At 42.2% G+C, this 27708-nt stretch overlaps 2 protein-coding genes across 16 annotated transcripts in view; one reads left to right on the top strand and one right to left on the bottom strand.

The window, feature by feature from the left end:
• ABCE1 (ATP binding cassette subfamily E member 1) overlaps positions 1–8641 on the bottom strand; it is a 50286-nt gene extending 41645 nt beyond the window's left edge. The window contains exons 1-4 of the mRNA XM_075860385.1: positions 8466–8641; positions 5429–5583; positions 3305–3390; positions 1721–1818 (exon numbers count right to left, since the gene is read on the bottom strand). Coding sequence (XP_075716500.1) covers positions 1721–1818; positions 3305–3390; positions 5429–5531 — 287 coding nt within the window. The 5' untranslated portion in view covers positions 5532–5583; positions 8466–8641. The remainder of the gene's footprint in view (positions 1–1720; positions 1819–3304; positions 3391–5428; positions 5584–8465) is intronic.
• Positions 8174–27708, top strand: part of ANAPC10 (anaphase promoting complex subunit 10) — a 104463-nt gene continuing 84928 nt past the window's right edge. For 2 of the 15 annotated variants that reach the window (XM_075860397.1, XM_075860401.1), the window contains exons 1-5: positions 8681–8827; positions 11033–11085; positions 12183–12307; positions 21462–21552; positions 27150–27270. In XM_075860397.1, coding sequence (XP_075716512.1) covers positions 12193–12307; positions 21462–21552; positions 27150–27270 — 327 coding nt within the window. In that variant the 5' untranslated portion in view covers positions 8681–8827; positions 11033–11085; positions 12183–12192. Of the gene's footprint in view, positions 8457–8525; positions 8851–11032; positions 11086–12182; positions 12308–21461; positions 21553–27149; positions 27271–27708 lie in introns of those variants that run through there. The other 13 variants (XM_075860393.1, XM_075860387.1, XM_075860389.1 and 10 more) reach the window with 13 other exon arrangements.

Here is a 27708-nt window from a genome sequence, read left to right on the forward strand (position 1 = left end):
GTTGATGACATCGTTATATAAAACCAAGTTACTATACATTTTCTATTTTATTTCGCTACGGAGGATTCACTTCCTGATATGCAATTATCACACCTGAGAGAGTTGTTACGTCCAAGGTCCAACCTCCAATTTCTTAGGTATTTATTCACTCTCAGCTTGCAAGAGCTCACTCGATACAGCCATGACTAAGAGCACAGCCTAAGTGCTTGAAACGCGTAGGCTAATCTATTGCCGCATCACCACTTTGTTTTTCCTCCTGATGTTCCATTCCAAGCTTTGACAGCTTGCATCTCAATAAAGCGGAAACCTAGTTTTTTCCCATTTTTGATATCATTATCGCTGGATCATTTCTGTTTTTTCTGCTATTGCTGCCGTGTGCCGTCGCGGCTGACCCGGGCGATTACCAACACAGGAGTGTCAGATCGGTGAGCTGGAGGTTTCCTCCCATTTCCCTTTTCCTTCCATACTACTAAGTAAGATAAAGACTTCCGGTTGCGGCTTCCGGCCATATGTTCAAAGCGGAGAAGACGCAAGGAATAGGAGCCGAGGCGGCAGGTAATTTATGTTTGTGTATGTGATGTGCGTATTATGTTCATGTTATACTGTCTGATTACCACTGTATCTAATCCTCCTACACTGTGCATTCGCTCAGAAAATGGCGGCACACAGTGTAGGAGGTTTGAAGATAGGGGGGGATTGTGTGAGCACACTAGAGCAAGTGTCTGCCCCAAATTTGCAGCATAAAGCAATGAGGTTGATTTACCACATTGCCAATGCTGCAATTTTGGGAATTGCTCCCTCTAGTGACCAGCACATGGAAATGTTATAAATTAGAACCTAATTTATAATATTTCCTGACTTGTGAAAAAATTAAAACAACGTGTAATCACTTATATACTAACGGTTTAACTGAAAAAAAAAATAAAATTCTAGCGACACATTCCCTTTAAACTTTTCTTTTTTTTATTTTTTAACTTTTTTATTTTGTCCCATTAGGGGACCTGAAGGCAAGAGGCCCTGATCACAATTCTGATATGCTGCACTACTTTGTCAGGACCGACTAGGCTTCTGTTAGATGGCATAGCTGGAGGCCATTGTTAGGCCTCCGGTTCCCATAGCAACCATCGCCGCCCGCTATCATTTAGCGGGCCGTCGATGGTGGTTTAACCACTAAGAATCCGAAATCGCTATTGAACGCGGCTTCTAAGGGGTTAATCAGCAGGGACACCGCGATCGGTCCCCGCAGCAACTGCTGTATGAGGCAGTTGTCACAGCTCCTGTATGTGTCGAGAGGGCGGCCGAAATTGCCGTTCCTCCAGAGACGTACTTTTCCGTCATGGAGCGCTAACAATGTGCTTACCATGACGGAATAGTACGTCAAGGAGCGGGAAGGGGTTAAACATGCCACAAGTCAGTTTATGAAATTTCTGATCTCTTGCCCTGGTCAACCATGCTATTATTGCGAAGTGAAAGCAGGGTATATAGGTTTGACGGTCAGGTGTTCACATAATTTTGGCCATATAGTGTATGCGATCAAGAGAAAGGCTCTGTTACAACCTCCCACAAAAATAGCACCACTCTTGTCCATGGGCTAGGCCTGGTATTGCAGACCAGACCTCCTTCATTTAAACCCATAGACAATAAAAAGTAGCTCCATCTCAGGGGTCTTTATAACACACATTTTCAGCAATAAAGTTGACGTCTGAAAACTTAGTCTTACCTGTGAAGCTTAAAGGTATTGGCACAATATCTGTGGGTGGTTTCTTTCTCCAAGTTGCTTGGCAGGTTAACAATAGACAAGGCGCCAAAAGGACATTTCTGAAAGAATGAGAAATCCATTCAGTCTGAAGCATAAGACATTTCAACTAATAGACGAGAAGCATCACGATCTACATTTTTATTTAGGTTAACCCCTTACAGTACAAGCCAGTCATTTTTTTTTCTTTCCGTTTTACCCTCCCCGCCTTCTTTGAGCCATAACTTTTATTTTTCCGTCAATGGAGTGGTGTGAAGGCTTGTTTTTGTGGGAGAAGTTATAGTTTCTATTGGCACCATTTAAAGTACCATATAATGTACTGGGAAACTGGAAAAAAAAATCATGTCGAGTGGAATTTGAAAAAACTGATTCCTAAATTTTCTTTTGGGTTTAGTTTTTACGTCTTTCACCATGCGGTAAAAACAACAAATGTACTTTATTCTGCTGGTCAATAAGATTACAGCGACATCAGTGGCGTTCACCATGATAATTAAGTAATGCAATATTGTAAATGCTCGGACTTATTACGGATGCAGCAATACCAATTTTGTTTGTTTTTTTACATTAATTAAAAAGGAAAAAATTTCCACATTTTTTTCTCACTACTAAAAACTTTACGTTTTTTTTCTACACAATCTATTAGTCCCCCTAGGGAACTTGAACCAGCAAACGTTGGATCACTTGTACAATACACTGCAATAGTAATGCATTGCAGTGTATAGTCAATTTTACCGGCTTCTGTTAAGCCCTGCCGCTCAGCGTGTTCCAACCTTCTCTCCCGACACCTTTAGGCCGGATTCACACGAGCGTGTGCGTTTTGCGTGCGCAAAAGCTCCATGTGTCATGAGCATATGATGCGTGGCTGTGTGATTTTCACGCAGCCGCCATCATTATGACACTCTGTTTTTATGTTTGTAAACAGAAAAGCATGTGGTGCTTTTCTGTTTTCATTCATAGCTTTGACTACTGTAGCGCGGTACACGGAAGTGCGTCCGTGTGGCGTGCTCGGTTTTCACGCACCCATTGAATTTAATGGGTGCGTGATGCGCGAAAAACCGGCAAATATAGGACATGTCGTGCGTTTCACGCAGTGGACATATTCTGCGCGAAAAATCACTGACAGTCTGAACGGCCCCATTGACTAACATAGGTCCGTGCGACGCACATGAAAATCACGCGCGTTGCACGGACGTATTATACGTTCATCTGATTAAGCCCTAACATGCACTTACGTCAAGGTGCGTTAAGGGGTTAAGATAGTATTTCCTAAAGGCTCAGGCACATGGCCTTATTACAGCTCCGGAACAAGGTGGCCAGAGGTACATCGAGCCTCTACTGTACCTCAGAGGCTTTTTTTTCCTGTCAGATTCGGCATAAATCGGACAGGAAAAATTGTGCCATTTTTCCATTGGACTATGTATGGAGTCAGAATATTTTCATACACAGAGTGCTCGATGGAGCACGTACGGCCATGCAGGAACCAATGTACAAACGCATCGATTTAGGCTATGCTATTTAATAATATAATAAAAACCTTAATCATCTTACCTTGATGCATATACCACACCCAATGCAAAGTGTTTCTGAAATCCATACAATCTTACTTTGGGGAGTGACTTCAATGCACAGTTTTCCTGCAGAAAAATAATAATAATATAATATATATATATATATATATGTGTGTATACATTAATTTGAATACCTTTAGAGCAAGAGCTTCTCTGCGCCCTACAGAATAACCCCTGCAGGATGAGCCCAATATAGGCCTTAGGGCACATGCGCATGGCGGAGTCTGTATAGCGGTACACAGGCGCTCCTTACTACAGATGACGTATGTAAAAAGATTTTCCTTTAGAAGAAGCACTTTATTAGGAAAATACCTCTGTATATACAACATCCAATGGCGAATGCTACAATTTGTGTGTGTCCAAGGCTATGTTCAAACACAATGTTTTGATACGGTTTACTTTGCAGCAATTTGTTTTGTGCAGCCAGATGATACATTAAAGTCTATATTAAATATAAAATGCACTACACACAACTGCGTTTTGGTTTGTGGCGTTTGAGGAAATTGTGGTCAGTGGCATTTTTTTCCCAACGCAGCATGCTGTGCATGGCGTTTTTTTCTGGCGATTCTACCATAGGCTTTTAAACGCCAGAAAAACAACATGTACAAAATGACACTAAGATGTGACATGCATTTTAATGGAGTTTTTCCATTTAAAGAGGATCTGTCACTAGTTTAGTAATGCCCAATCTCCTAACTAATCTAATAGGCGCTGTCACTTCCCTTTTGGCAAGTTTAGCCAAATTAGCATATTTATAAAAATGCTCATAACTTGGCAAATAAAAGTTTAAAAAAATAAAATAAAAATAATCACACTGTAGTTATCAGCATCAGAGCGCCTATTAAAATTAGTTAGGCGATAGGGAATGTTTGATGCAGTTTAAGATGTAAAAACCATTCTCGTGAAAAATACGGTGGTAGAGCAGAGACCTTATGCAACTCTATGGCCACCGTATTTGGATGAGAGAAATGCTCTTGTTCTATTCACCCTACATTCCGTCAGCCAAAACTTCCTTTTGTAGTTGCATAAGGGCTTTGATTTTTTTTATTGGCAGTTAGGAACAACACACTAGCTTTATAGTACGTGTTGTTACGGTTAAAGGGGGAAATTTTTTATTTTTTTTTAAAAGGGTGTTTATTCTATCTTTGATTAATTTTTATTTATTTATTACATAATGTTTATTTATTATTAACATGTATTTTTTTTTGTCTCACTGGGGACCTTAAGGCCCTGTTCACAGTGAGTTTTTTTGCCGCGGAAACTGCGGAAACAAACGTCCGAAATTGACTCCCACTGATTTCAATGGGACGTGTAGACTTTTTTTTTTTTTTACCACGAGCAGAAAAACGCTTGCAGTAAAAAGAAGCAACATGCCCTATCCTGAGGCGTTTTCCGCCTCAAAAACTCCATTGAAATCAATGGGAGACGCTTTTTTGCCGGGATTTTTGACAATAAAACGCTTCCTGTTATTCTATCTTTCTGTTGAAGAGACATCTTTCTGTTTTACGATGCTAGGAGTCCCTGCCTCGCTGCGGGACAACTGTAATCATGTTTTCAGTACAGGACAGTAGTTCCACGGAGGCAGGGACTCCTAGCGTCGTACATAACTATAATGCTAGGAGCCCGGCTCCCTGCACTGTGTTCGGTCCGGGACTTGCAGCCGAAATACCTTCCGTCCTTTACAGACCGAACATGCTCGTGTGAACCCAGCCTTAGGCTACCAGGCTGACGATGTATCAGTAATCAAAACTCCCTTTGTTTATGCTTCGAAGATGCTGCAATCAGTACTGATCTAAAACGTTTTTCCCGATCGTAGCCTATACACAGGGGTGCAGCTGTAAGTCAGAGCCGGGCTAAAAACGCGATTACCAAGACGTACCATTATGTCCAACGGATCGCAATTAGGACTTAACAGTACCTCCATTTACGGGAAAAAGTTAAAGACTCTGGAAGTGAGCAATAGAGTCTGCTGGTGGCTTCCATTGTACTTTGCACCCAAATACAATAAGGAAAAATCATACACCTTACCCAACAATAGGAACTTGGCGTTTTCCCAGAATAAATCGGAAACATTTTAATTAAGTCTTTTAATCAGGGCACTCACCCATTCTCACAACAGGGCAACTCTTCTTGCACTCCTGACGGCATTTCTTTGGCTTACATTTGTCATGATTAACAATGGCTATTCTTGTGAGTTTATCTGCCATCTTGGGTGTAGCGTTGGCTATTCCTGCTTCAGGCAATTTTTAAAGCCCAAACCTATAACAAAATAAGATAATAAATGCTAAATATTAATACACGTTTTAGGGTTGTTTTTTTTCTTCTTAAAGAATAATTTTATCCTGGGTGCATAAGTAATTGAGTCACTCTTTCAATATGTGTCACCAGCGACTGTATAGACCGGCAGTCAATGTTCTTGTGTCATTTGCTTCTAGCCGCAGCCGTTCCTGAGCAGATGCTGAAACGTACTCGTGCACTACCAAGGAATCCGACAAATAACCTAAAAGTTAAAGACTTTGTGCCATTTTCCCTTCAAAAAGATTTTCTGGGAGTTAATAATAACAGTCTATCCATAGGATAAGCCATCAAAGTTTGTACAGTGGAAGTCCAAACCCCGCCAAAGCACAATGAAGGAGTACAGTGGCCCAGCCTAACATGTGGCCATGACTGGTACTGCAGCGCAGTCCCAGAGTTGGGTATATTCATGAGCTTTCACCAGTCCTGTCAATCGGCACTGGGGTGAGAATGCACCTCATGAATATGCGGAGCTCCAGGCTTATTAAACGGAGTTCACATCAGGTTTTGGCCCTATCGTTTGCATGTACATCAGGAAACCACCCGCAACTACATGGTAAAAGTTTCCAAAGGGCTCCACTTCCCCCCATTGGGTTGGTAGATGTTATCATACCTTTTTTTAAAGGACGGAATAGTATAGCAGACTACTCTATCATCCCATGGGAGCCTTCAAAAAACATAGTGTGCGGTGTACGTTTTTTTTTTAACATGGCGGCCTATGGATGACAGATGCCACTATATGGTAGCTGTCACAGGCCCCCGTTAAATGTATGCATTGAGATGCTTCAGTGACATAAGTGACCATATTTGGACAGCTATCGCAGGAGCCTCCTGACTCACCAGAGGCTGCCCTATCTGCCGCAAGACTTTTACCCGCAGGAGTCCCCGGCTGCTTTCAAAGCAGCCAGAGTGCCCAGCTGCTCTCTCTAACCCAGGGAAGCTCCAGTGACAGCTTCCAAGGGCAGAGATAGAAGCCGATAACTTTGGCTGCTTTGAAAGAAGCGAAGACTACAGCCGCTTTAAAGCTCTCGCGGTTGTGAGCGATATAGGACGGCCGTGCGAGTGGTGTTTGGCATTCCAGGCCAGAGCGCTTCAGATGCCATGACCGGGTACTCCACATTGTATTGCTCCTGACATAACGGTTTCTATACAGACAGGGACTCTCTCCCCCCGTGCTGCATTCTGAAACTCTCTCCCCCCCGTGCTGCATTCTGCAACTCTCTCCCCCCCGTGCTGCATTCTGAAACTCTCTCCCCCCCGTGCTGCATTCTGAAACTCTCTCCCCCCCGTGCTGCATTCTGCAACTCTCTCCCCCCGTGCTGCATTCTGCAACTCTCTCCCCCCGTGCTGCATTCTGCAACTCTCTCCCCCCCGTGCTGCATTCTGCAACTCTCTCCCCCCCGTGCTGCATTCTGCAACTCTCTCCCCCCCCGTGCTGCATTCTGCAACTCTCTCCCCCCCCCGTGCTGCATTCTGCAACTCTCTCCCCCCCGTGCTGCATTCTGCAACTCTCTCCCCCCCGTGCTGCATTCTGCAACTCTCTCCCCCCCGTGCTGCATTCTGCAACTCTCTCCCCCCCGTGCTGCATTCTGCAACTCTCTCCCCCCCCGTGCTGCATTCTGTCACTCTCTTCCCCCCCCCCGTGCTGCCTCCGTACACAGCCAAATAAATCATGGAGGAACTAGAAGGCTCTTGTAAGACGGCGATATAGTTGCACATCTCACTGGTCTCTCTCTCTCTAGCTTTGCAAATATAGAAGGGAATCTCACAACCAAAACTCTCCAGAGCAGGCACAACCAGCAGCCGGGCGATCAAATTCCTGGCGATTGTCCACTGAAAATGAAGAGGTTTTAGCCAGTGCTGAAAGGTAGTCTGCAGCCTATTGATGGCCTCAAGAGTAAACATAGGTACAATTTACCATGGCTTCCCTGCTCTGGCTGCTACCGGTGAGAACAATTTAGAGAATGGGCATACCAGGGAACTAGCGATAATGTAATCCAAACTGAAAGGCCAACTTATTAGACAACTCTGTGCCACATGCTCACTCGGGACTTTCCTTTATAAGCCTGGGCAGAAAGTTGTTGCAAAGAACGGCTTTCACCATGGCCGACTTGACCCAACTGTGTATTACATGGTCACCTAAAGTCACATCTCCCCTGTGGAAACGTGTCTGTCCGCAGCTTTCAGCACGGAGAGCAGCAGCACTGGAGATCAGCGGGTTGGATATGAGAGGCTGAGCAGTAGTTTAGCCCTGCCTGCAGTACTACTTGTGATGTATGACATCCGTGTCTATAGGGCGGCTTCCATCACAGTTCTCAGTGCTAAGAGTGGCCTGGGCTGAGTTGTGCACCATTTTTTATCGTTTTATGGATTGAGAGAATTTGCTCCCCGGATATAGGCGAAATGGGTCACATGGAAGACCCAAAATAATTGCATTTTTTCTGTGATGTAGTGGATAAGGCATCTCTCTTATAACAAGTATTCCCAGAAGAATATTGGATCGCCAGGATTCTAACCATATGGCTAGCAGCCTGTTGCTATGAGAGCTGTAGACGTCATACATGCTGAGACGTATAGCTTCCCAACAGCTGTAGAGGGATGGGGGCCACAGACCAACATTAGCATCTAAGCCCAGGACGAATGGAATAGCTGCAGAATACATGGACATGGCATTACTATGGGCGTACAACCCTACAGATACAAGTCTAGTACAAAAATTGTCATTTCTCAGCTGTAAGTTACACCATTCATTTACATACAAGACTCGGGCAGACGCAGCCTCTCCCAGCACAACCGGGACTCTACAAGACGGAAAGGGTAAATGCCAGGCCCTAACGGTAACTCACCTGAGGAGGGGCTGCTGGGGAAAGGGCGGGATGTCGGACGACCACCTCTGTCCCCCCTTTTCTCAGCGGTTAAACTCACACTTCTTCCCAAGCAGCAGCGTGTAAAGCACACGAAGAGAAACCGGCCAAAATGGCCGCCGCTGCCGACCCCGTCCCACACCACTGGCGTGCAGAGATGCGTAGACGATGCGTTCCACCATGGAACGCTTCGTTCGTTCGCTAGTCGCGGGGTTGACGTCATCAGTTGGAGTCAAACAGTGAGAGGCTGGCGGGGCTGTTTGAGCGTCGTTGGAAGTGAAGCCTGTACTCCCTGGGATGGTTGAGCAGTGTGTCCAGTCTATGTGATCTACCATCAGTACAGAGTAGGCTTGAATGCCATTGACTGGTATCTATGTGTTCTGCTCTCAAGCGTTCGGGTAGTCTCACTCTATGTTAATGTGGCTAGTATGGGGTTCTCGTAATAACACTATAATAATAGTGACGACACTTATTTATTCACTCCTATTATCCCCGCTATGGATTGTCACCGACTGTCTGGTTTCTCCAACTTTAAGGCCAGGATCACACACACAAAGTTTTGATGCAGTTTTTGGCTCAGGTTTTTGATCCAAACACAGGTGTGGATACAAAAGACTTGATGCATCCGTCTTTTCTACCTTTTATACATTTCCTTCTTTTTGCATCCACTTCTGGCTCTGGTTAAAAAAAAAAACAGCCAAAAACGGCATCAAAACTGTGTGTGATTCTGGTCATGAAAATTGTTTGTGTAGATCCACAATAGGAATCCTGCGTTGAACATAGTATGGGATTTTTTAATAGAAATTCCTTGCCATGACATTATGAAGGATATACTTCTATTTAGTTACTGGAGCCATCTAAATCTAATTGAATGGGGGGGGGGGGGGGCGACACGCTTGTCTAATTTATGGCAGACTGTAGTCCGGATCTATTTGTGCATTTTATTTTTTACAAGCAGGAGTGATCTTATGATAAAGCAGGTGCTGTCAGCAGAATTCAAGTGCGCTTATAGCAGTCTGTCAGTGCAATTCTGACGGTGTTCTGATGCCTGGCCATGGCAGGTTGTTTTAGAATAGTCAGATTACAGGCTGCCCTTTAAAGAGGCTCTGTCACCAGATTTTGCAACCCCTATCTGCTATTGCAGCAGATAGGCGCTGCAATGTAGATTACAGTAACGTTTTTATTTAAAAAAAACGAGCATTTTTGGCCAAGTTATGACCATTTTCGTATTTATGCAAATGAGGCTTGCAAAAGTACAACTGGGCGTGTTGAAAAGTAAAAGTACAACTGGGCGTGTATTATGTGTGTTACATCTGGGCGTGTTTACTACTTTTACTAGCTGGGCGTTCTGATGAGAAGTATCATCCACTTCTCTTCAGAACGCCCAGCTTCTGGCAGTGCAGCACTGTGACGTCACTCACAGGTCCTGCATCGTATCGGCACCAGAGGCTACAGATGATTCTGCAGCAGCATCGGTGTTAGCAGGTAAGTCGATGTAGCTACTTACCTGCAAACGCTGATGCTGCTGCAGAATCAACTGTAGCCTCTGGTGCCGACACGATGCAGGACCTGTGAGTGACGTCACAGATCTGCACTGCCAGAAGCTGGGCGTTCTGAAGAGAAGTGGATGAATGCCCAGCTAGTAAAAGTAGTAAAAACGCCCCGATGTACGCACATAATACACGCCCAGTTGGACTTTTACTTTAAACACGCCCAGTTGGACTTTTGCAAGCCTCATTTGCATAAATACGAAAATGGTCATAACTTGGCCAAAAATGCTCGTTTTTTAAAAATAAAAACGTTACTGTAATCTACATTGCAGCGCCTATCTGCTGCAATAGCAGATAGGGGCTGCAAAATCTGGTGACAGAGCCTCTTTAAATGATGTTTTGTGAGTTGTGGTTAGTGCATTGTTAATCCAGAGCCGGGCTGCTGGGCAAATAGCGCTCATCCTCATTCTATGTGTACTATTATACATCGGTTACCATTGGTCGTATTGTTGGCTGGATTTACAAGTAGCAGATGTCTCTGTCTTCATACATGAAATATGGGTCTATAGTAGAATTTGGAGCCATCAAACCAATCATTATTGCATAGATATTTTTCCAATTTGATCGCTATGATGGCCGCGTTAAAACAACATTCAGAAGTAGTTCTCATAAAAAATAGCAGCGCTTCATGTTTCTGGGATTAGTGCAATTTATCCTGCTCCCTAGCGGAGTAATGCAGAGCCAATGCCAATTTTGAGATCGTTGTCTGGATGAAGGGAAAACTGGCCCACGTAATCCAGCCATGTTTTTTTGTTTCAAATTCTTATAAGCATATCAGGTCTTGGTCTTATCGTTCTACTATTGTAACCTTTGTAATTCACCAACGCCTGAATGTACGGACTTGTGGAGATGATGACTCTGAATGGAATTGATCATATTTTAGTTGTAAATGTGTCCTTGCATGCAGAATGCATATATACAAACACACTGTTCTGTATAAATTGTATATAAAGGCAATTCAATGACATGGCTGCATTTTATTTTCAATTTCTTCCCCAGGTCGTCTGCACTGACTTAAACTTCAGAACATCTCCATAAAGAACAATAGCGAGGTTTGTGGCTTAAAGTCTAAGGCCTAATTCACATGAGCGTGTTCGGTCCGTGATATACAGTCCGCATGTTGGCCGCATTTCCCGGACCGAACACACTGCAGGGAGCCGGGCTCCTAGATTCATAGTTATGTACGAGGCTAGGAGTCCCTGCCTCCCCGCGGATCTACTGTCCCGGACTGAAAACATGATTACAGTACGGGACAGTTGTCCGGCAGCGAGGCAGTGACACCCAGCGTCAGAGATAATTATGATGCCAGGAGCCCGGCTCACTGCAGTGTGTTCGGTCCGGGAAATGCGGACTGTATATCACGGGCCGAACACGCTCATGTGAATTAGGCCTATCATTATTTACGTTTTTAAAAAAAATATTTTTCTTTATTTGAACTTTCAAATACAAACAAAAACCCACCCCTTTCCTACCCATTGACACTGAGGGAAGAAAAAACATTATATTTTACATTTTTATTGAAGTGAACAACTTGGCAACTCCTTTTAATAGATGGGATCCTACCCACTCAGGACCTCCCTTTCCATTAGCCGGAGCAGAGAACTGCTATAAAGAGAGTCTTCTGCTCTGGTAGATTTGGCATGCCCATGTATTACATAGTCACCCAAATATTTGAATGGGCGCTGTGTAATACTACATATCCGTTCAAAAGCGTAGCTAAAAAATACTGGGCCCGCGGACTGTTAGACTTTTGAAAGGGCCTTTCCCCATACTCCGGTGGATTTTGATGCAACATTGACCACCGAGTTCATCCTTTGTAATGGCAAGGGTTAAATTCACTGTGAAATCTGCCATCTTTCTGCTACAGAATGGAGGATGCAAAAAAACGAGAGAAAAAAGTGATGGTAGAGGTGGGGGGGGGGGGCAGAAAGGGAAGGGGTATTTTGGACAATCGACAGGGCTGCTTGGCCTTCCCCAACCCTAGGGCCCCATAGCAGCTGCTTGGTCTGCCTTTCCGTTGAGGGGTTCCCCGGACGGAAAGCTCAGATGCAACACCTCAACGGAAAGCAACGCTGATGTAAACAGGCCCTTCGTTGTGTTAACGTTTTCTAATCAGTAATCACAGTGCAGTTTCTTTTCTTCTCTCCAGATAGTTGGAAATGACAACACCCAACAAAACCCCACCTGGTGCCGATCCCAACCAGTTAAAAAGAACCGGCACTGTACGAGAAATTGGCTCTCAAGCGGTTTGGTCTTTGTCTTCCTGTAAACCAGGTACTTTAATAATTCAAATTCATTTTTTGTTTTTGTATTTACCAAAATAAATGTGCACAGAAACTGCATATTTACGGAATGAACGTTTCACCTACAACTTGCATAAGTTGTAAATTCTCTATTAGAGGCTATGTAAGCTTTTCTTTTAATATTCAAGTCTAATAATGTAACGTTAGGGATAAAGTGATGGGGGCCTGCTGTAGTCAAGGAGTTTCTCCTTATAATAGCATCTTGATTGTTAGTGGGTACAGTTCTACACACTAAATGGCCCCCAGAGGGCTAATTGTGGTTTAAAGTACATCTTGCCCTTATGCTCCTTCCCTCTCTCTGACAGGAATCACAACCCACCATGGAGTCTTGGTTAGGGGCAGGGCTCCCTACTGGCCCTCTAAACGACTTTACACGAGTTTGTTTTCGTTTTTTTGCGGGTGCGCTAGATCACCTTTGTTATGGTTTTATACAGATACACTCATCTGCGTGAAGGGGAGATGTCCTGTTTTTATCTGTTTATTGTAGATTTTTTTTTCTATTTTCTTTGTACGATTATTAAGGGAGCCATGTTATCTGAGTTGTTGTCAGGAGGGAGACTCTTCTAGGCGTGCTCTTTGACTTGTGCAGGAGGGGAGCTGTGTCCATCATCTATAATTAATGGTGGATCCTTGTAATCCTGCCTGTGATGATAATGAGAAGTGATCTCTAGAGAACAGGAAGTGTCAGTCTGTTTTGAGGCTCAATGGCCAGAGTGAAAACTGCAAGATTTTAGAATAATTTTTTCATATGGACAATGACATAAAAAATGAAAAAATTAAAAAACACCAAAAACGTGGAAAATAAATAACATAAAAACTCGATTTAAGCAATAGGTCATTTTCTGATGACACATTCTCTTTAAAGAGGCTCTGTCACCAGATTTTGCAACCCCTATCTGCTATTGCAGCAGATAGGCGCTGCAATGTAGATTACAGTAACGTTTTTATTTTTAAAAAACGAGCATTTTTGGCCAAGTTATGACCATTTTTGTATTTATGCAAATGAGGCTTGCAAAAGTACAACTGGGCGTGTTGAAAAGTAAAAGTACAACTGGGCGTGTATTATGTGCGTACATCGGGGCGTGTTTACTACTTTTACTAGCTGGGCTTTCTGATGAGAAGTATTATCCACTTCTCTTCAGAACGCCCAGCTTCTGGCAGTGCAGATCTGTGACGTCACTCACAGGTCCTGCATCGTGTCGGCCACATCGGCACCAGAGGCTTCAGTTGATTCTGCATCAGCGTTTGCAGGTAAGCAGCTACATCGATTTACCTGCAAACGCCGATGCTGCTGCAGAATCATCTGGTGCCGATGTGTCCTCGCTCGTCTGATACGATGCAGCACCTGGGGAAGTGACGTCACAGCGTGATCTCTCGAGAACACGTTCATCAGAACGCCCAGCTAGTAAAAGTAGTAAACACGCCCCGATGTACGCACATAATACACGCCCAGTTGTACTTTTACTTTTCAACACGCCCAGTTGTACTTTTGCAAGCCTCATTTGCATAAATACAAAAATGGTCATAACTTGGCCAAAAATGCTCGTTTTTTAAAAATAAAAACGTTACTGTAATCTACATTGCAGCGCCTATCTGCTGCAATAGCAGATAGGGGTTGCAAAATCTGGTGACAGAGCCTCTTTAAAGGGGTTGTCTGGGCATGGGACAGTTTTTCATACTGATTACCTATCCACAGGATAGGTCATCAGTATCTGATTGGTGGGGGTCCGACAACCGGACCCTGTACCGTTCAGTTTTTCAGGCTGCCTTTGGGCACTGGATGCTATGCAGTGGTCGGTGCTGGAAACAGATGGCTCTGTACACTGCATAGTGGCCGTACTGCAGCTCTGTCCTATTCATGTGCCCAGACAACCCCTTAAACACCTATGCATGTACAGTTTTTAAAAAAAATATTGAAAAATAACTCGTAATCCGTAATCATTCACGGTGTCCTGGTTGCCATCTTCCGCTCTCTTAAAGACTGCACCAGAAATGTAGGAGGCACTCCTCCAGCCCTTCGTTTCAATGCCGATGACAAAGCTGGATCAACGCAAGATTATACAGATCCAGTGTTGTCACCAAATAAATTTGTACTACTTTAGTTATTAGAATGGCTGTACCATTTTTTGTCAAGGAGTCTGAAAGGTTGCAATGGGGAAAATAACGTTTTTGCCTTAGACTGCATTCACACGGCCGTTTTTTAAATAGAATGCCGCGCCTTCAAAAAATAGAACATTCTCTGTTTGGCCGTTTTCAAGGCCGAATGCCCGCAAAGAACTAAATAGATCCGTTTTTAACGGCCTATCGGTCACAAGGGAATTCAATTGTATCCGTGTCTTTAGGACGCAGATATAATTGATAGCGCTGGCGAGGCAAGGGAACCATCGGTTCCCTTCTTCACCATTCAGGGCTTTTTGGTGATGCAGGCGGCGCGATGATGTCATTGCGCCGCCTTTGTCTCTCTGCTGGAGCAGGCCTGATCAGAGAAAACCAGGCCTGCATTGCTGGAGAAGAGTACGAAACAGAGACAGGTGATTAGCGCTATCTACAGGGCGGGTGTGGCGATATCTACATGGGCACTGTGGCAGTATCTATGTCGGAACGGTCTACAGGGGCGCTATCTATGTGGGCACTATGTGCACACCATCTACAGTGGGCACTGTGGCACTATCTCTTTGGTACTATCTGCGCATTGGCACTAACTATGTGGGCTCTATCTGTAGTGGGCACTGTGGCACTGTCAACAGGGGATTGTGGCACAATCTACTTGGGCACTGTGGGGTTTTCAGGGGGTTGGGACAAAAAAAACATACTGAATGAAATTCATCCGTTGTGTTTTTGTTTTTTTTAACGACTATGAAAACGGCTGTTAAAATTGATAAACATTTGGAGACACGCTGATGCAGAACAGCCATGAAAAACTAACAGTTGATCCGTTTTTAACGGCTGGTTTTTTTCACTGGCATGTTTTTTTCACAGGCTCTGTCACCAGATTATAAATGCCCTATCTCCTACATAATGTGATCGGCGCTGGAATGTAGATAACAGCAGTGGTTTTTATTTTGAAAAACGATCATTTTTGAGCAAGTTCTGAGCTAGTTTAGATTTATGCTAATGAGTTTCTCAATGGACAACTGGGCGTGTTTTTACTTTTTACCAACTGGGTGTTGTACAGAGGAGTGTATGAGGCTGACCAATCAGTGACCAATCAGTGTCCTACACTTCTCATTGTTCCAGCCCAGCATGATCCACAGCACAGTGTGATTGTGCAGTGAAAGAAGTAAACACGCCCAGTTGCTAAAAACACAATACACGCCCAGTTGGAAATAAGAGAAAACACGCCCAGTTGTCCATTAGAAAGGCTCATTTGCATAAATATAAAATTGCTCATAACTTAGCCAAAAATGATAGTTTTTCCAACAAAAAAAAAAACGTTACTGTTATCTACATTGCAGCGCCGATCACATGCAATAGGAGATAGGGATTTGATAATCTGGTGACAGAGCCTCTTTAAGTTTCCTTTTACACACATGTAGGTGAATGATATTGGTGTACATATATATGTTGCAATCGGGGGTGACTTCGATGTCAGGGACAGCTACACTTCCCAATAATTGGCAGAGATTGTCATTTAATCATTTAATCATTTTTTCCAATGCGATCAATACTGATCGCTGTACACAGTGGAGAAAACAAAGGACATTTGCCCATTTGGTATTATCCTAGAAAAGCCTTGCAACGTGATCTGCAGGCGTCATATATATGAGCATACACAGTGATGTGATGTCTCTTTGCTGTATTGTCTACATACAGCCACAAGATTTGATGAGCATGGGCCTGAGGCACATTTATTAAAAAGTTATGTCTTTATTTTAATAAATGAAGCACATGGCGTGGCTACGACGGCAAGGCGAACGGACGCACTTACATGGTGCTCCTGTATTAAATCAGCAGGCATCCTCCTCCGGGCGAGCTTCGGGATGAAGCCCCACTGCATGACTGGATCCCCCTAGACGATTATGAGCATAATCCTGACTTTTGGGCCAAAAACGGAGGAATTCGAGATCGGGGCCTACACATGCGGCCGGAGCCGGGGACTAGATTTTGGCCCGGACGGAACTCGGGCGTCCGGACCTGGCTGCAGCTGACTCAGGATACCAGGTGGGCTTCTCAAACGCTCCCTACATCTTTGCCTTGCTCCCCAGGACACAAACGAGCCCTCTCCTCTAGTTAGAGGCCATTAGAGACTCTTTCAGCCACATTCTCATCTGCGGCCTACCACTGTCTGAAAGACTGGGGCCTGGAGTAGTGAGGGAGGCCGCCTGCAGACCAATCCTCAGCGGAGCACATTACAGCATCACAGTGCAGGGGTTCCATGCTCTGCTAATTTAATAAATCATATTAACGGACTGCAAAGTGGTCACAGTGCTGCCCTCTTACATCTAAAAAGCTCTATGTGATGCCTTAGTCTTCCTACAATGATCTGACTCACCGCATAACTGTCTACCACGGACCTACATAAGCTACATAACAACTATCTGACTATCCGGTCCCCTGAATAAGATCCAATGCCAAGGCGGGGCAAGACTCCTAAAGCGTCTTCAACTCAATCTTCCATCCCAGATATATTTCACAGAAATTCGTTGCCCTCCTTACTCCAGGACACGGATTCGGATATGTCGGCATCACAGTCATCGATTGTGTGCGACCCGGACCCCTTACCGCAAAGAACTCCAAAACGAACTCCACCCTCAATAGCTCCTGATATGGCCAGGGACGATGATCTTACGAAAGAGGACTTAACAACGTGTATGGATGCGCTATACCAGAAATTGAAGGCCTCCTTTCATAACGAATTACAAAGAGTGACGCATGATCTTCTAATGGAAATTACTTCAATTGGCACTCGTACAGATCTCCTGGAGACAAAACATGACGAGTTGGTAAAAGCGCACGGTGATCTCAAAACCGAAATTGATCTCCTGAAATCCTCTGAGGAATCGATACATCTTCATCTGGAAGACTTAGAAAACAGATCCAGACGGAATAACCTGCGCTTAAGAGGAGTCTCAGAAATGGTGGAGTATCTCAGGGACAATGCGATACAACTCTTTGCCTACCTGTTACCGAATTATCCGATGAACCAATTCCAGATGGACCGTATACATCGGGCACTGCGGCCCAGGCCTGCGGTTGGAGAAAGACCAAGGGACATTGTTCTGCGACTTCATTACTTTACAGTGAAGGAAGCGGTCCTTAAAGCGGCACGCGACAAAACGCCACTCTCCTTCAAATAAGAACCACTACAGATTTTTGCGGATATCTCTTTGCGGGTTTCCCATTCCGGTTGACCTTTCATTACAAGGGTGCTCCGCATACTATCTCAGCACTGGATATGGGCTGGAGACTGGTCACCCGACTAGGCCTCAATGAAGGGACTCCTACTCCGGAATCCGCTAACCGACCTCGTCAAAGCCTCCCGTTGGAACCTATTTGGACAACAGCACGTCGCCGACCGTTGCATATGACTCCTGCAGGACCAGTTTCACCGAGATCACGAACACCAACTGTGACCTGAGGCGGAGGGTAGCGATATATAATTGTAATGTATACCTGACTTAATCATTTGTATATAGAAAAGAAAAGGTATTCCAGAAATATACTAGCCACTCTTGGGTTAATAGAAATTTATGAAAATTATTTTATTTTGAACTCCGAATATTTTCGGGAATATAAATATATACACACAAATTTTTAAAAAAATCTCCTGGCCAGGAAAAGATAACATACAGTTGGAACTGATCTTCTATACATAAATTGAATCCCTTTAAAAGATGAATAACATTCATTATATATATATATATATATATATATATATATATATATATATATATATTTTTTTTTTTTTCCTAAGTATAATATCAGAGGAATAATTCTGAACAAACACTGGGTTGTGTTCACACTTGCGGTTTTGGGCAATATATATTTTTTATCCTAAGAATGGCCAGAACTCCTATTCCAGATAGTTGGTAATGATTTTTTTTCCTCTGTATAGTGTGGTTCCCGTCATAGGAAGATGGCCATCATATAGTAAGGAGACAAATTTAACAGCGTGTCTATTTCCCTCTTCCCCTTCAGTAATTGCATCCTTTTTGTTATAGGGATTAATGGTGACTGGCAGTCTATTCATAGACCGTTGGGTCAATATGTAGCCCTCCCGATCTCTACTCTTGTAGAGGGCTGTTTTTTCAAGATTTTTATACGGCAAGCCCAACTTCCATTGGTCATACAGGTTTTACCTCTAATTGTTCAGAATTATTCCTCTGATATTATACTTAGGATAAATATATATATATAATGAATGTTATTCATCTTTTAAGGGATTCAATTTATGTATAGAAGATCAGTTCCAACTGTATGTTATCTTTTCCTGGCCAGGAGATTTAAAAAAAAAATTTGTGTGTATATATTTATACACAGGACCCCAATGCGCGTTTCGCAATGAGCTTTCTCAAGGGGTTTGTAGTGTCTGCTAAGCTGCTGCTTTAAATAGGATAAGCAGCAGCCGACATGAATTTTTGTTGATGCCAGGAGTTTTTGCGGCGCACGTATTCTGCCGAAACCGGAAGTGAGTCTGTCAGACTCTCCTACTAACCACTAATGGGTAAGACTCTTTACTAACGAAGGGAAAGGGTGGCTGCATTGTGTTTCTTGAACGATTCATATATTAGCACGTTATCATATCTCTGCTACCAGTAAATACTATTGACACTGTGTCATGGCATGATAACCAGTGCTTCCTACTTTGTTTACCACCCATACCTCATAGTTATCTCTATGCGAATTTGATACTTTTCCCCATATGTTATAGGTAGTCTGTTCATAACGTGTTCTTACTGGAATTATAACAGTGTCCTCTTGTCCATTTTGTACCTTTTTAAGTATTGTGTACGTATGTCATTATGTGTTAATAAACAAATATTTTAATACATGGCCTCTAAGCTCCTCTTCTCTCTCCAGTGTATAAATGTATAAAAACAGGAGTGCCTTTATTGTTACTTAGGGAGTATGCTTTACCTGATAGCATCTAGCCCCCCCTTTTTTGAATTTGCAGCAGGAGTTAATCTGTATATATACTTTATACATAAGTAACTATCCTAAAAAATTTGCGTCTATCAGGAAACTATTGGAGGAGTGGTCTAGGTACCATATATCTTGGATGGGCAGACTCATTGCATTCCGAATGACCATTCTACCCAAGCTGCTGTATTTATTTCGGGCCCTTCCTGTCAGGGTTCCGCTTTATGCCATCTCACATATACAGAGGATAATAAATAAATTCATATGGGCGAACAGAGGATCAAGAGTTAGTAAATCCACCTTACACCGCTCCACGGTTAGTGGGGGACTTAGCCTTCCAGACCTGAAATTATATTAGTACGCCTCGCAGATCGCAGCATGGAACTGTGACCCCAACACTGTAAAATGGGTACTGTTTGAATCCCTTACAACAGCTCCATCCTCACTTAGGGCACTGATGTGGTCCCCAGCTTTAAAATCTCACATTCCTGGCATCGATAATAACATTATCAAACACTCCCTCACACTCTGGTTACTTTGTCGGGAAAAGTTTAAACTGGTATCTTATCCATCCGCTTTACAACCATTATTACTTAATCCTAATTTCCCACCGGGATTGCACCCGGAGGGCTTCCAGTGGTGGACCTCATCGGGTTTCACTTCATGAATTAAATTGCGCAAGGATGGTAAACCCCTTCCTTTTGAGGCCTTACGTCAGGATTCTCAAATCCAACTCCGGGAACATTTTAGATACCTACAAATACACCATCTTCTCTCGGGATCTGTCTTTTTACCACACGACTCCAGTATAACCTTCTATGAAGCAAACTGTCGAGACTCACCAAGGGGGAAAGGGCTGATTTCAGTTTTGTACTCACAATTCAGAAGCGAAACATACAATGGTCCTACTTCATACATGTTAGTTTGGGAACAGGAGCTGGGAAATATACCTGACTCGACCTCGTGGCAACAAATATACGATAACACAGCTAAAGTCTTTCAATCGAATAATATTAAAGTAACATCGTAAAAAATTCTAACAAGGTGGTACCTTACTCCGGATAGAATAGCTAAATTGTTTCCAGGTAGTTCTGACGCTTGTTTCAGAAATTGTGGGGAGAGGGGCACTATGGCTCATATCTGGTGGTCCTGTCCAGTAGTACAGGCTCATTGGAAACAAATTGAGCGCCTTATTAATTCTAAATGACATTTACAAATCAAATTATCCCCTTGGTCGGCGTTGCTGAACGCAGAAATTCCTGATGTACACAAATAAAATAGAAAATTTATTTCTCATATTTTATCAGCAGCCAAATGGACAGTAGCCATTAGCTGGAAATCCCTAACTATCCCATTCCTGAGGACATTGAACAAAATTAAAGAGATACACCAATTTGAAAAATTAATTAGTATTCTGGAAAACAGATTGCCACAATGTGAAGTCCAGTGGCTGGGTTGGTGCTCATAGAAATCGCTTAGAGCCTTGAGTTAGTTTCTAGGACTCATTTGTCTAGGACAGAATTAGATTCTTTACTATGGATAGCTGCACCATGTTTTGACTGTTTTGGTTTAATTGTTGATTCTTCCTTGCCTGCCTCTACAATCTCGGGCCGGATAACCCAACTTCATCTAGAGACAAACATTTACTTTTTTACGTTTTACTTCATCATACACTAGGAAGAGGTTATGTGTTTTATCTTAACACCGTACTCCTAAATATCATTTAATGTATTGATATATCCATGTTATCATATGGGAAAATAATTTTATTTGTTGATATTCCTGCAACATCTGTCTAGAAATTAATCTCTATCACAATGTTTTCTTCGCAGAATGTTATCATAGCTCTGCGCAGCTATATATACTCCCGATATGTGGAATGTCTACTGATTTGCTGTGTCTTCATTACCAAATAAAATTTTATAGACCTTTAAAAATCCAGTTATACCTGTTGTAAGTCTAGTAGTTTAGATATGTTTTTTTGTTTTACCTTTCTTATCCATTACTCCCTTTACAAAATTGTCATTTTTTTTTGTATTTCTTAGGATTTGGAGTCGACCAGTTACGAGACGATAATCTTGAAACCTACTGGCAATCTGATGGATCTCAACCGCACCTAGTGAACATTCAGTTTCGGTATATATGTCATGTTTCAGTAATTCCTCTTCTACATAATATTCACATAGTAATGTTTGAAATATAATTGAAAATACCTTTTTACTCCAAACTTATAATGTATAGGTTCTAAAAATGTATCATTCAGTGTGCTTACACACACGTTGCAGTAATCTGTGGCAAAATCTCCTGGTGTGAACATACTCTTCCCAATGTTGTAGATTCAAGTATTTTGGCTCATATGGGTTAAAAGTAGGAGATTTTAGCATTCATTAGTAACAGAAAATAAGTCTTGTACTTACTCCAACCAAAGAAACAAATTTCAGGCTGTCAGGATCATTTTAGTACCATGGACATAAGGAATATCATTTGTTCCCGATCTTGAATGATTATTATGTCTATTGCCACATTTAACCCCTTCCCTCTTTGGCCACTTTTGACCTTCCTGACAGGGCCTCATTTTTCAAATCTGACATGTTTCACTTTATGTGGTAATAACTTCGAAATGCTTTCACCTATCCAAGCGATTCTGAGATTTTCTCGTGACACATTGGACTTTGTTACTGGCAAAATTTGCTCGATATGTTCAGTATTTAATTGTGAAAAACACTAAAATGTAGCAAAAAATTGCAAAAATTTGCATTTTTCGACGTTTTAATGTATCTGCTTGTAAGACAGACCGTTATACCACACAAAATTGTTGCTAATTAACATCCCCCATATGTCTACTTTAGATTGGCATCGCTTTTTGAACATCCTTTTATTTTTCTAGGACGTTACAACGTTTAGAACTTTAGCAGCAATTTATCACATTTTCAAGAAAATTTCAAAAGGCCATTTTTACAGGGGACAGTTCAGTTGTAAAGCGGTATTTAGGGCCTTTTATATTAGAAACCCCCAATAAGTCACCCCATTTTAAAAACTGCACCCCCCAAAGTATTCAAAACAGCATTTAGAAATTCTCTTAACCCTTTAGACGTTTCACAGGAATTAAGGCAAAGTAGAGGTGAAATGTACTAATCTCATTTTTGAGGAAATTCATTTTTAATCCATTTTTTTTGTAACGCAGAAAGTTTCACCAGAGAAATGCAACTCAATATTTATTGCCCAGGTTCTGCAGTTTTAGGAAATATTCCACATGTGGCACTAGTGTGCTTATGGACTAAAGCACCGGCCTCAGAAGCAAAAGGAGCACCTAGTGGATTTTGAGCCTCCTTTTTATTAGAATATATTTGCGGCACTACATCAGGTTTGAAGGGCTCTTACGTTGCCAAAACAGTGGAAATCCCCCAAAAGTGACCCAATTTGGGAGACTAGACCCCTTAAAGAAATTATCTAGGGGTATAGTGAGCATTTTGACCCCACAGGTTTATTGCAGAAATTATTGGAGGTAGGCCGTGAAAATTAAAATCTACATTCTTTCAAAGAAAATGTAGGTTTAGCAAATTTTTTTCATTTCCACAAGGACTAAAGGAGAAAAAGCACCACTACATTTGTAAAGCAATTTATCCCGTGTAAAACAATACCCCGCATGTGGTAATAAACGGCTGTTTGGACACACGGCAGAGCTTAGAAGGGAAAGAGTGCCATTTGGCCTTTGGAGCTCAAATTTAGCAGGAATGGTTTGCAAAGCCCCTGAAGGACCAAAACGCCAAAAAAGTGACTACATTTAGGAAACTACACCCCTCAGGGTATTCACCTAGGGGTGTAGTGAGCATTTTGACCCCACAGGGGTTTCATAGGTTTTATTAGAATTGGGCAGTGAAAATAAAAACAATCCTTTTTCTTCAATAAGATGTAGCTTTAGCTCAAAATTTTTATTTTTCTCAACAAATAAAGGGAATAAAAGAACCCCAACATTTTCAAAGCAACTTCTCTGGAGTACGGAAATACCCCATGCGTGGTCATAAATTGCTGTTTGGGCACATGGGAAGGATCAGAAAAGCAGGAACGCCATTTGGCTTTTGGAGTACAGATTTTGCTGGATTGGTTTCTCTGCACCATGTCGCTTTTGCAAAGCCCCTAATGTACAAGTACAATGGAAACTCTCCAAAAGTGACTCCATTCATGAAACTACACCCCTTGAAGAATTCATCTAGGGGTGTAGTGAGAATTTTTACCCCACAGGTGTGTCATAGATTTCATAGAGGTGTTTTTGGGAGGCAAGGTGATCAAAAAACTGCAATTCTGGCATAGTATTTTAGTTCTTTTTATACAGCGTTCACCACGCATAATAAGTTACATGTTAACGTTATTCTGCGGGTCAGTACGATTCCGGCGATACCAAATTTATAGCACTTTTTTATGTTTAACGACTTTTTGCACAATAAAATAACTTTTGTAAGAATGTATTTTTTCTGTCGCCATGTTGTGAGAGCCATAACTGTTGAATTTTTTCGTCGACAGCCATATGAGGGCTATAGTTTTTATAGGTATCATTTTTGGATACATGCAACTTTTTGCTAACTTTTTATTTAAAATTTTGGAAGACAAAGTGACCAAAAAAACAGCGTTTCTGGCAGTATTTTCTAGTTTTTTTTTACGGCGTTCAGTGCGCGGGATAAATAACAGATTATTTTTTATAATTCAGGTCGTTACGGCAGCAGCGATACCAAATATGTATGCCATTGCAGCCACCGTCAACCCAGCGATCACGGTGGCTAAAAACCGCTCACAAGCTGAGATCCCTATTGAACGCAGCATCCGAGGGGTGTACCAGTCCCATTGCCCATTTCATTTTCAAGAAAAGATGGCTGGTGGTTCACAGTTTTCTTTAAGGGGAATCTTTTGAGCATTTTCCCCTCTAAATCAATAATGCATCTGTAAAATCTTGATGATAACCAATATGGAAGTTGTATTGCCAACTCTAAAGTAGGTTGTCGTCCATTTTTTCTCACAAACAAAAAATACTTAGAGGACCTATCACAGGGGAATCATAATGGTTGAAAAAGATTGGACTGGGGTTAAGGCCCTTTTTAGACTGGCCGATAAGTGGCCGGTGCAGCGAGCGCCGATCAACGAGACAACGATGATCGGCGCTCGCTTGCTCCTGTCACATGAAGCTATGGACGGGGACGAGCGGTCATTGCTCCGATCGCTCGTCCCCATCCATTATCATGACGACAGCGCATTTCTCTGTTTATACAGGGAGATGTGCTGCCGGCAACGATAATATATATATATATTTTTTTAAAACATCACGACCAGCAGATGAACGAGCGTTTGCATGTTCATCTGCGGATCGTTCCCCTGTTTATACAGGGCAATTATCGGCAACGAGCATTATATTAACGCTCGTCTGCCCGATAATCGTCCTGTGTAAAACCCCATTTAGTCATTAGATGTCATTAATCTTGATTTTTCCAAAGCATTTGATACTGTACCACACAAAAGGTTGTTGAATAAAATGACAGTCCTGGGACTAGGGGAAAATGTGGGTAAATAAATAGTTCCATGTTAAAAAATAGAGGATGAAGATGAAAACCTAGAAATGGAGTCAGACCCACGCTTTTACTAATAAAATGTATAATCTTTATTTATAGAAAACATAAAAAATACAAACATTAAAATCAGAGATGATTACCACCGTGTGAAAAGAAGAGGCCAGACAACTACTAATATTGAATAGTATATAGCTGTATATACACATAATGTATGTGTATATATAGAATATCATGATACAACCCAGAGCAATTCCAAAAATGTAGCAAATTCGCCAGCATTCTGATTAACATGTGAAGTCCCAGGTCAATGTAAACAAGAAGGAACATAGATACATATTGTTAACTCATACAAACAAATGGCTATATAAAAAGTACGTATTGCTGTATACTAGCAGCTTACCCATGGGTGAAAGATGTGCTGTCTGGCGTCACACCCGACGCGCGTTTCGGCTGGGAGCATTCGTCCGGGGGTGGTGCCAGAGAGTCAGGAAGAGGTATTTATGTGTCGGATAAGATTCTCCTGTTCTAGACCAAATAAACTGCGATATTGTAGTATTGCCACACACTTGTAAGAAACAAAAGCGATTTATTATACTCCTAACTGATATGATAAAAGCACGCGTATCCGTGAAATCCCGTTCACCGCACGCCCCAGTAACAGCCCGACCCTGTTTAGAAATCAAAACAATTAAAAGAGCTATTGGAACCAGTTTGAAAGCTTTTTTTTTCATTGAAAATAGAAAGAACAAATGGTTTTGGTTGTCTTTAATCCGTTTAATAAAATGAACAAAGTTTTATTATTCCTCTTCAAAACATCTTGTGAGATGAGCAAGTATGATGCTTTGGGGTAGTTTTTATTACATTATATAATATTTCTTAGGCTTCGTTCACATCGGCGCCGGGGATCCGTCTGAACCTTCCATCAGGGGAACCCATGAACGGAATCCAAACGGAAATTATGGTCGACTGCGCTATTCATTCCGTAAAAACGACGGATCCCTTACACAACGGTGACAAACGGAAACCATTTGCTCCGGGTCCGTCACCATTGAAATTAATGGTGATGCAAACGGAAACCTATGGTTTCCATTTGTTTCAGTTTGAATTCCGTTAATGGCTTCCCCTGACAGAAAAGACCCATGAAAGGAGTCACGACGCAGATCTGAACGAAGCCTTATAGATCTAGTTTTAGGGTATGTGCACACACACTAATTACGTCCGTAATTGATGGACGTATTTCGGCCGCAAGTAGTGGACCGAACTCAGTGCAGGGAGCCGGGCTCCTAGCAACATACTTATGTACGACGCTAGGAGTCCCTGCCTCTCCGTGGAACTACTGTCCCGTACTGAAAACATGATTACAGTACGGGACAGTTGTCCTGCAGAGAGGCAGGGACTCCTAGCATCGTACATAACTATGATGCTAGGAGCCCGGCTCCCTGCACTGAGTTCGGTCCGGGACTTCCGGCCGAAATACGTCCGTCAATTACGGACGTAATTAGTGTGTGTGCACATACCCTAAGGGGTAAAATAAATATAGACAAAACTTTCCCTTTAAAGGAACCTGGCGTCTGGAACTCTATCCATATATTTTCCTCATTTACTTTAAGTTATACGAAGTAGTCACACAGCGGTTCTATACTCAGGCCGAGAATGCGTAAAATACAGTTTTAAAGTACCACCAAGTAAATTACGTACAAGTCCTTTCTCCTAAAGAGGAGTGATTACCATCACAAAAACATATCACCTTATATTCATCCCTAAATATTGTTTGGCCAGCATAAAATTCTGGTTTTATCATTACCTTTCATTTAAGCTCCCTGTCTAAAGATAGGATGAACTGTAAATAGGATCCAACAATTTCATAAAATAATTGCAGGCTCTAATTGCCAATTGACCCATAGAATGTCCTTTTTAAATCCACAAAATAGCCCTGAGCCTAAAATGAGTATTTTGCTTCCACGGTCTCCTAATTACCGCACTTCCGGCGCATCCTGCAACGTATTGTTTAGTAGGACTTGTTTATATGTGCAAGTATGTTCCAAGACTTTACAGATGATTTCGAGCGGAAAAGTACACCGTGCCCATGGTTTTACTATGCTACAAAAACATTTTGATGAGCTTTCATTGTGCTTTTTTTTTTTACTATGTTCTTTTATTTTTCTGGCTTTACAGAAGAAAGACTACTGTGAAGGCTTTATGTATTTATGCTGACTACAAGTCGGATGAGAGCTACACACCAAGTAAAATCTCGGTCAGAGTGGGAAACAACTTTCACAACCTTCAAGAGATTCGGGTAAGTTGATTTTGTATGTTTTGACTCTGCTTTACAAAATAGTGGTTCTATATTTAGCAGTGTAAGTTATGGGTTGTTAAGTTTATAAACTTCTAACCATTTCCAAGTTGACATAATGGAGCTTCTAAGGCTGTCCTGATTGTGTAACGGCTTAATTTTTTTTTTTTTAAGCTTAAAGGAAAACTACACCAAAAATGAATTTTGTGGGTGTGATTTACACTCTCATATTCCAGAAAACGTTTTTAACTTGCAGTCTTAAATCCATAAAATGAAAGGTTTTTTTGAGGCTATAATTTGATTCAAGTCGATGTGGGTGAGCTGCAGTACAAGGCATAGCCACCACCAAATGTACGGCGCTATACATGAGTAAACAACTAAGGGCTGCGGCTCCTACATGCAGCTGATCAGCGGGAGTGCCAGGAGTCGGACCCCTCCAAT

The sequence above is a fragment of the Rhinoderma darwinii genome, chromosome 1 (genome assembly GCF_050947455.1).
Source record: "Rhinoderma darwinii isolate aRhiDar2 chromosome 1, aRhiDar2.hap1, whole genome shotgun sequence".
Lineage (NCBI taxonomy): Eukaryota > Metazoa > Chordata > Amphibia > Anura > Rhinodermatidae > Rhinoderma > Rhinoderma darwinii.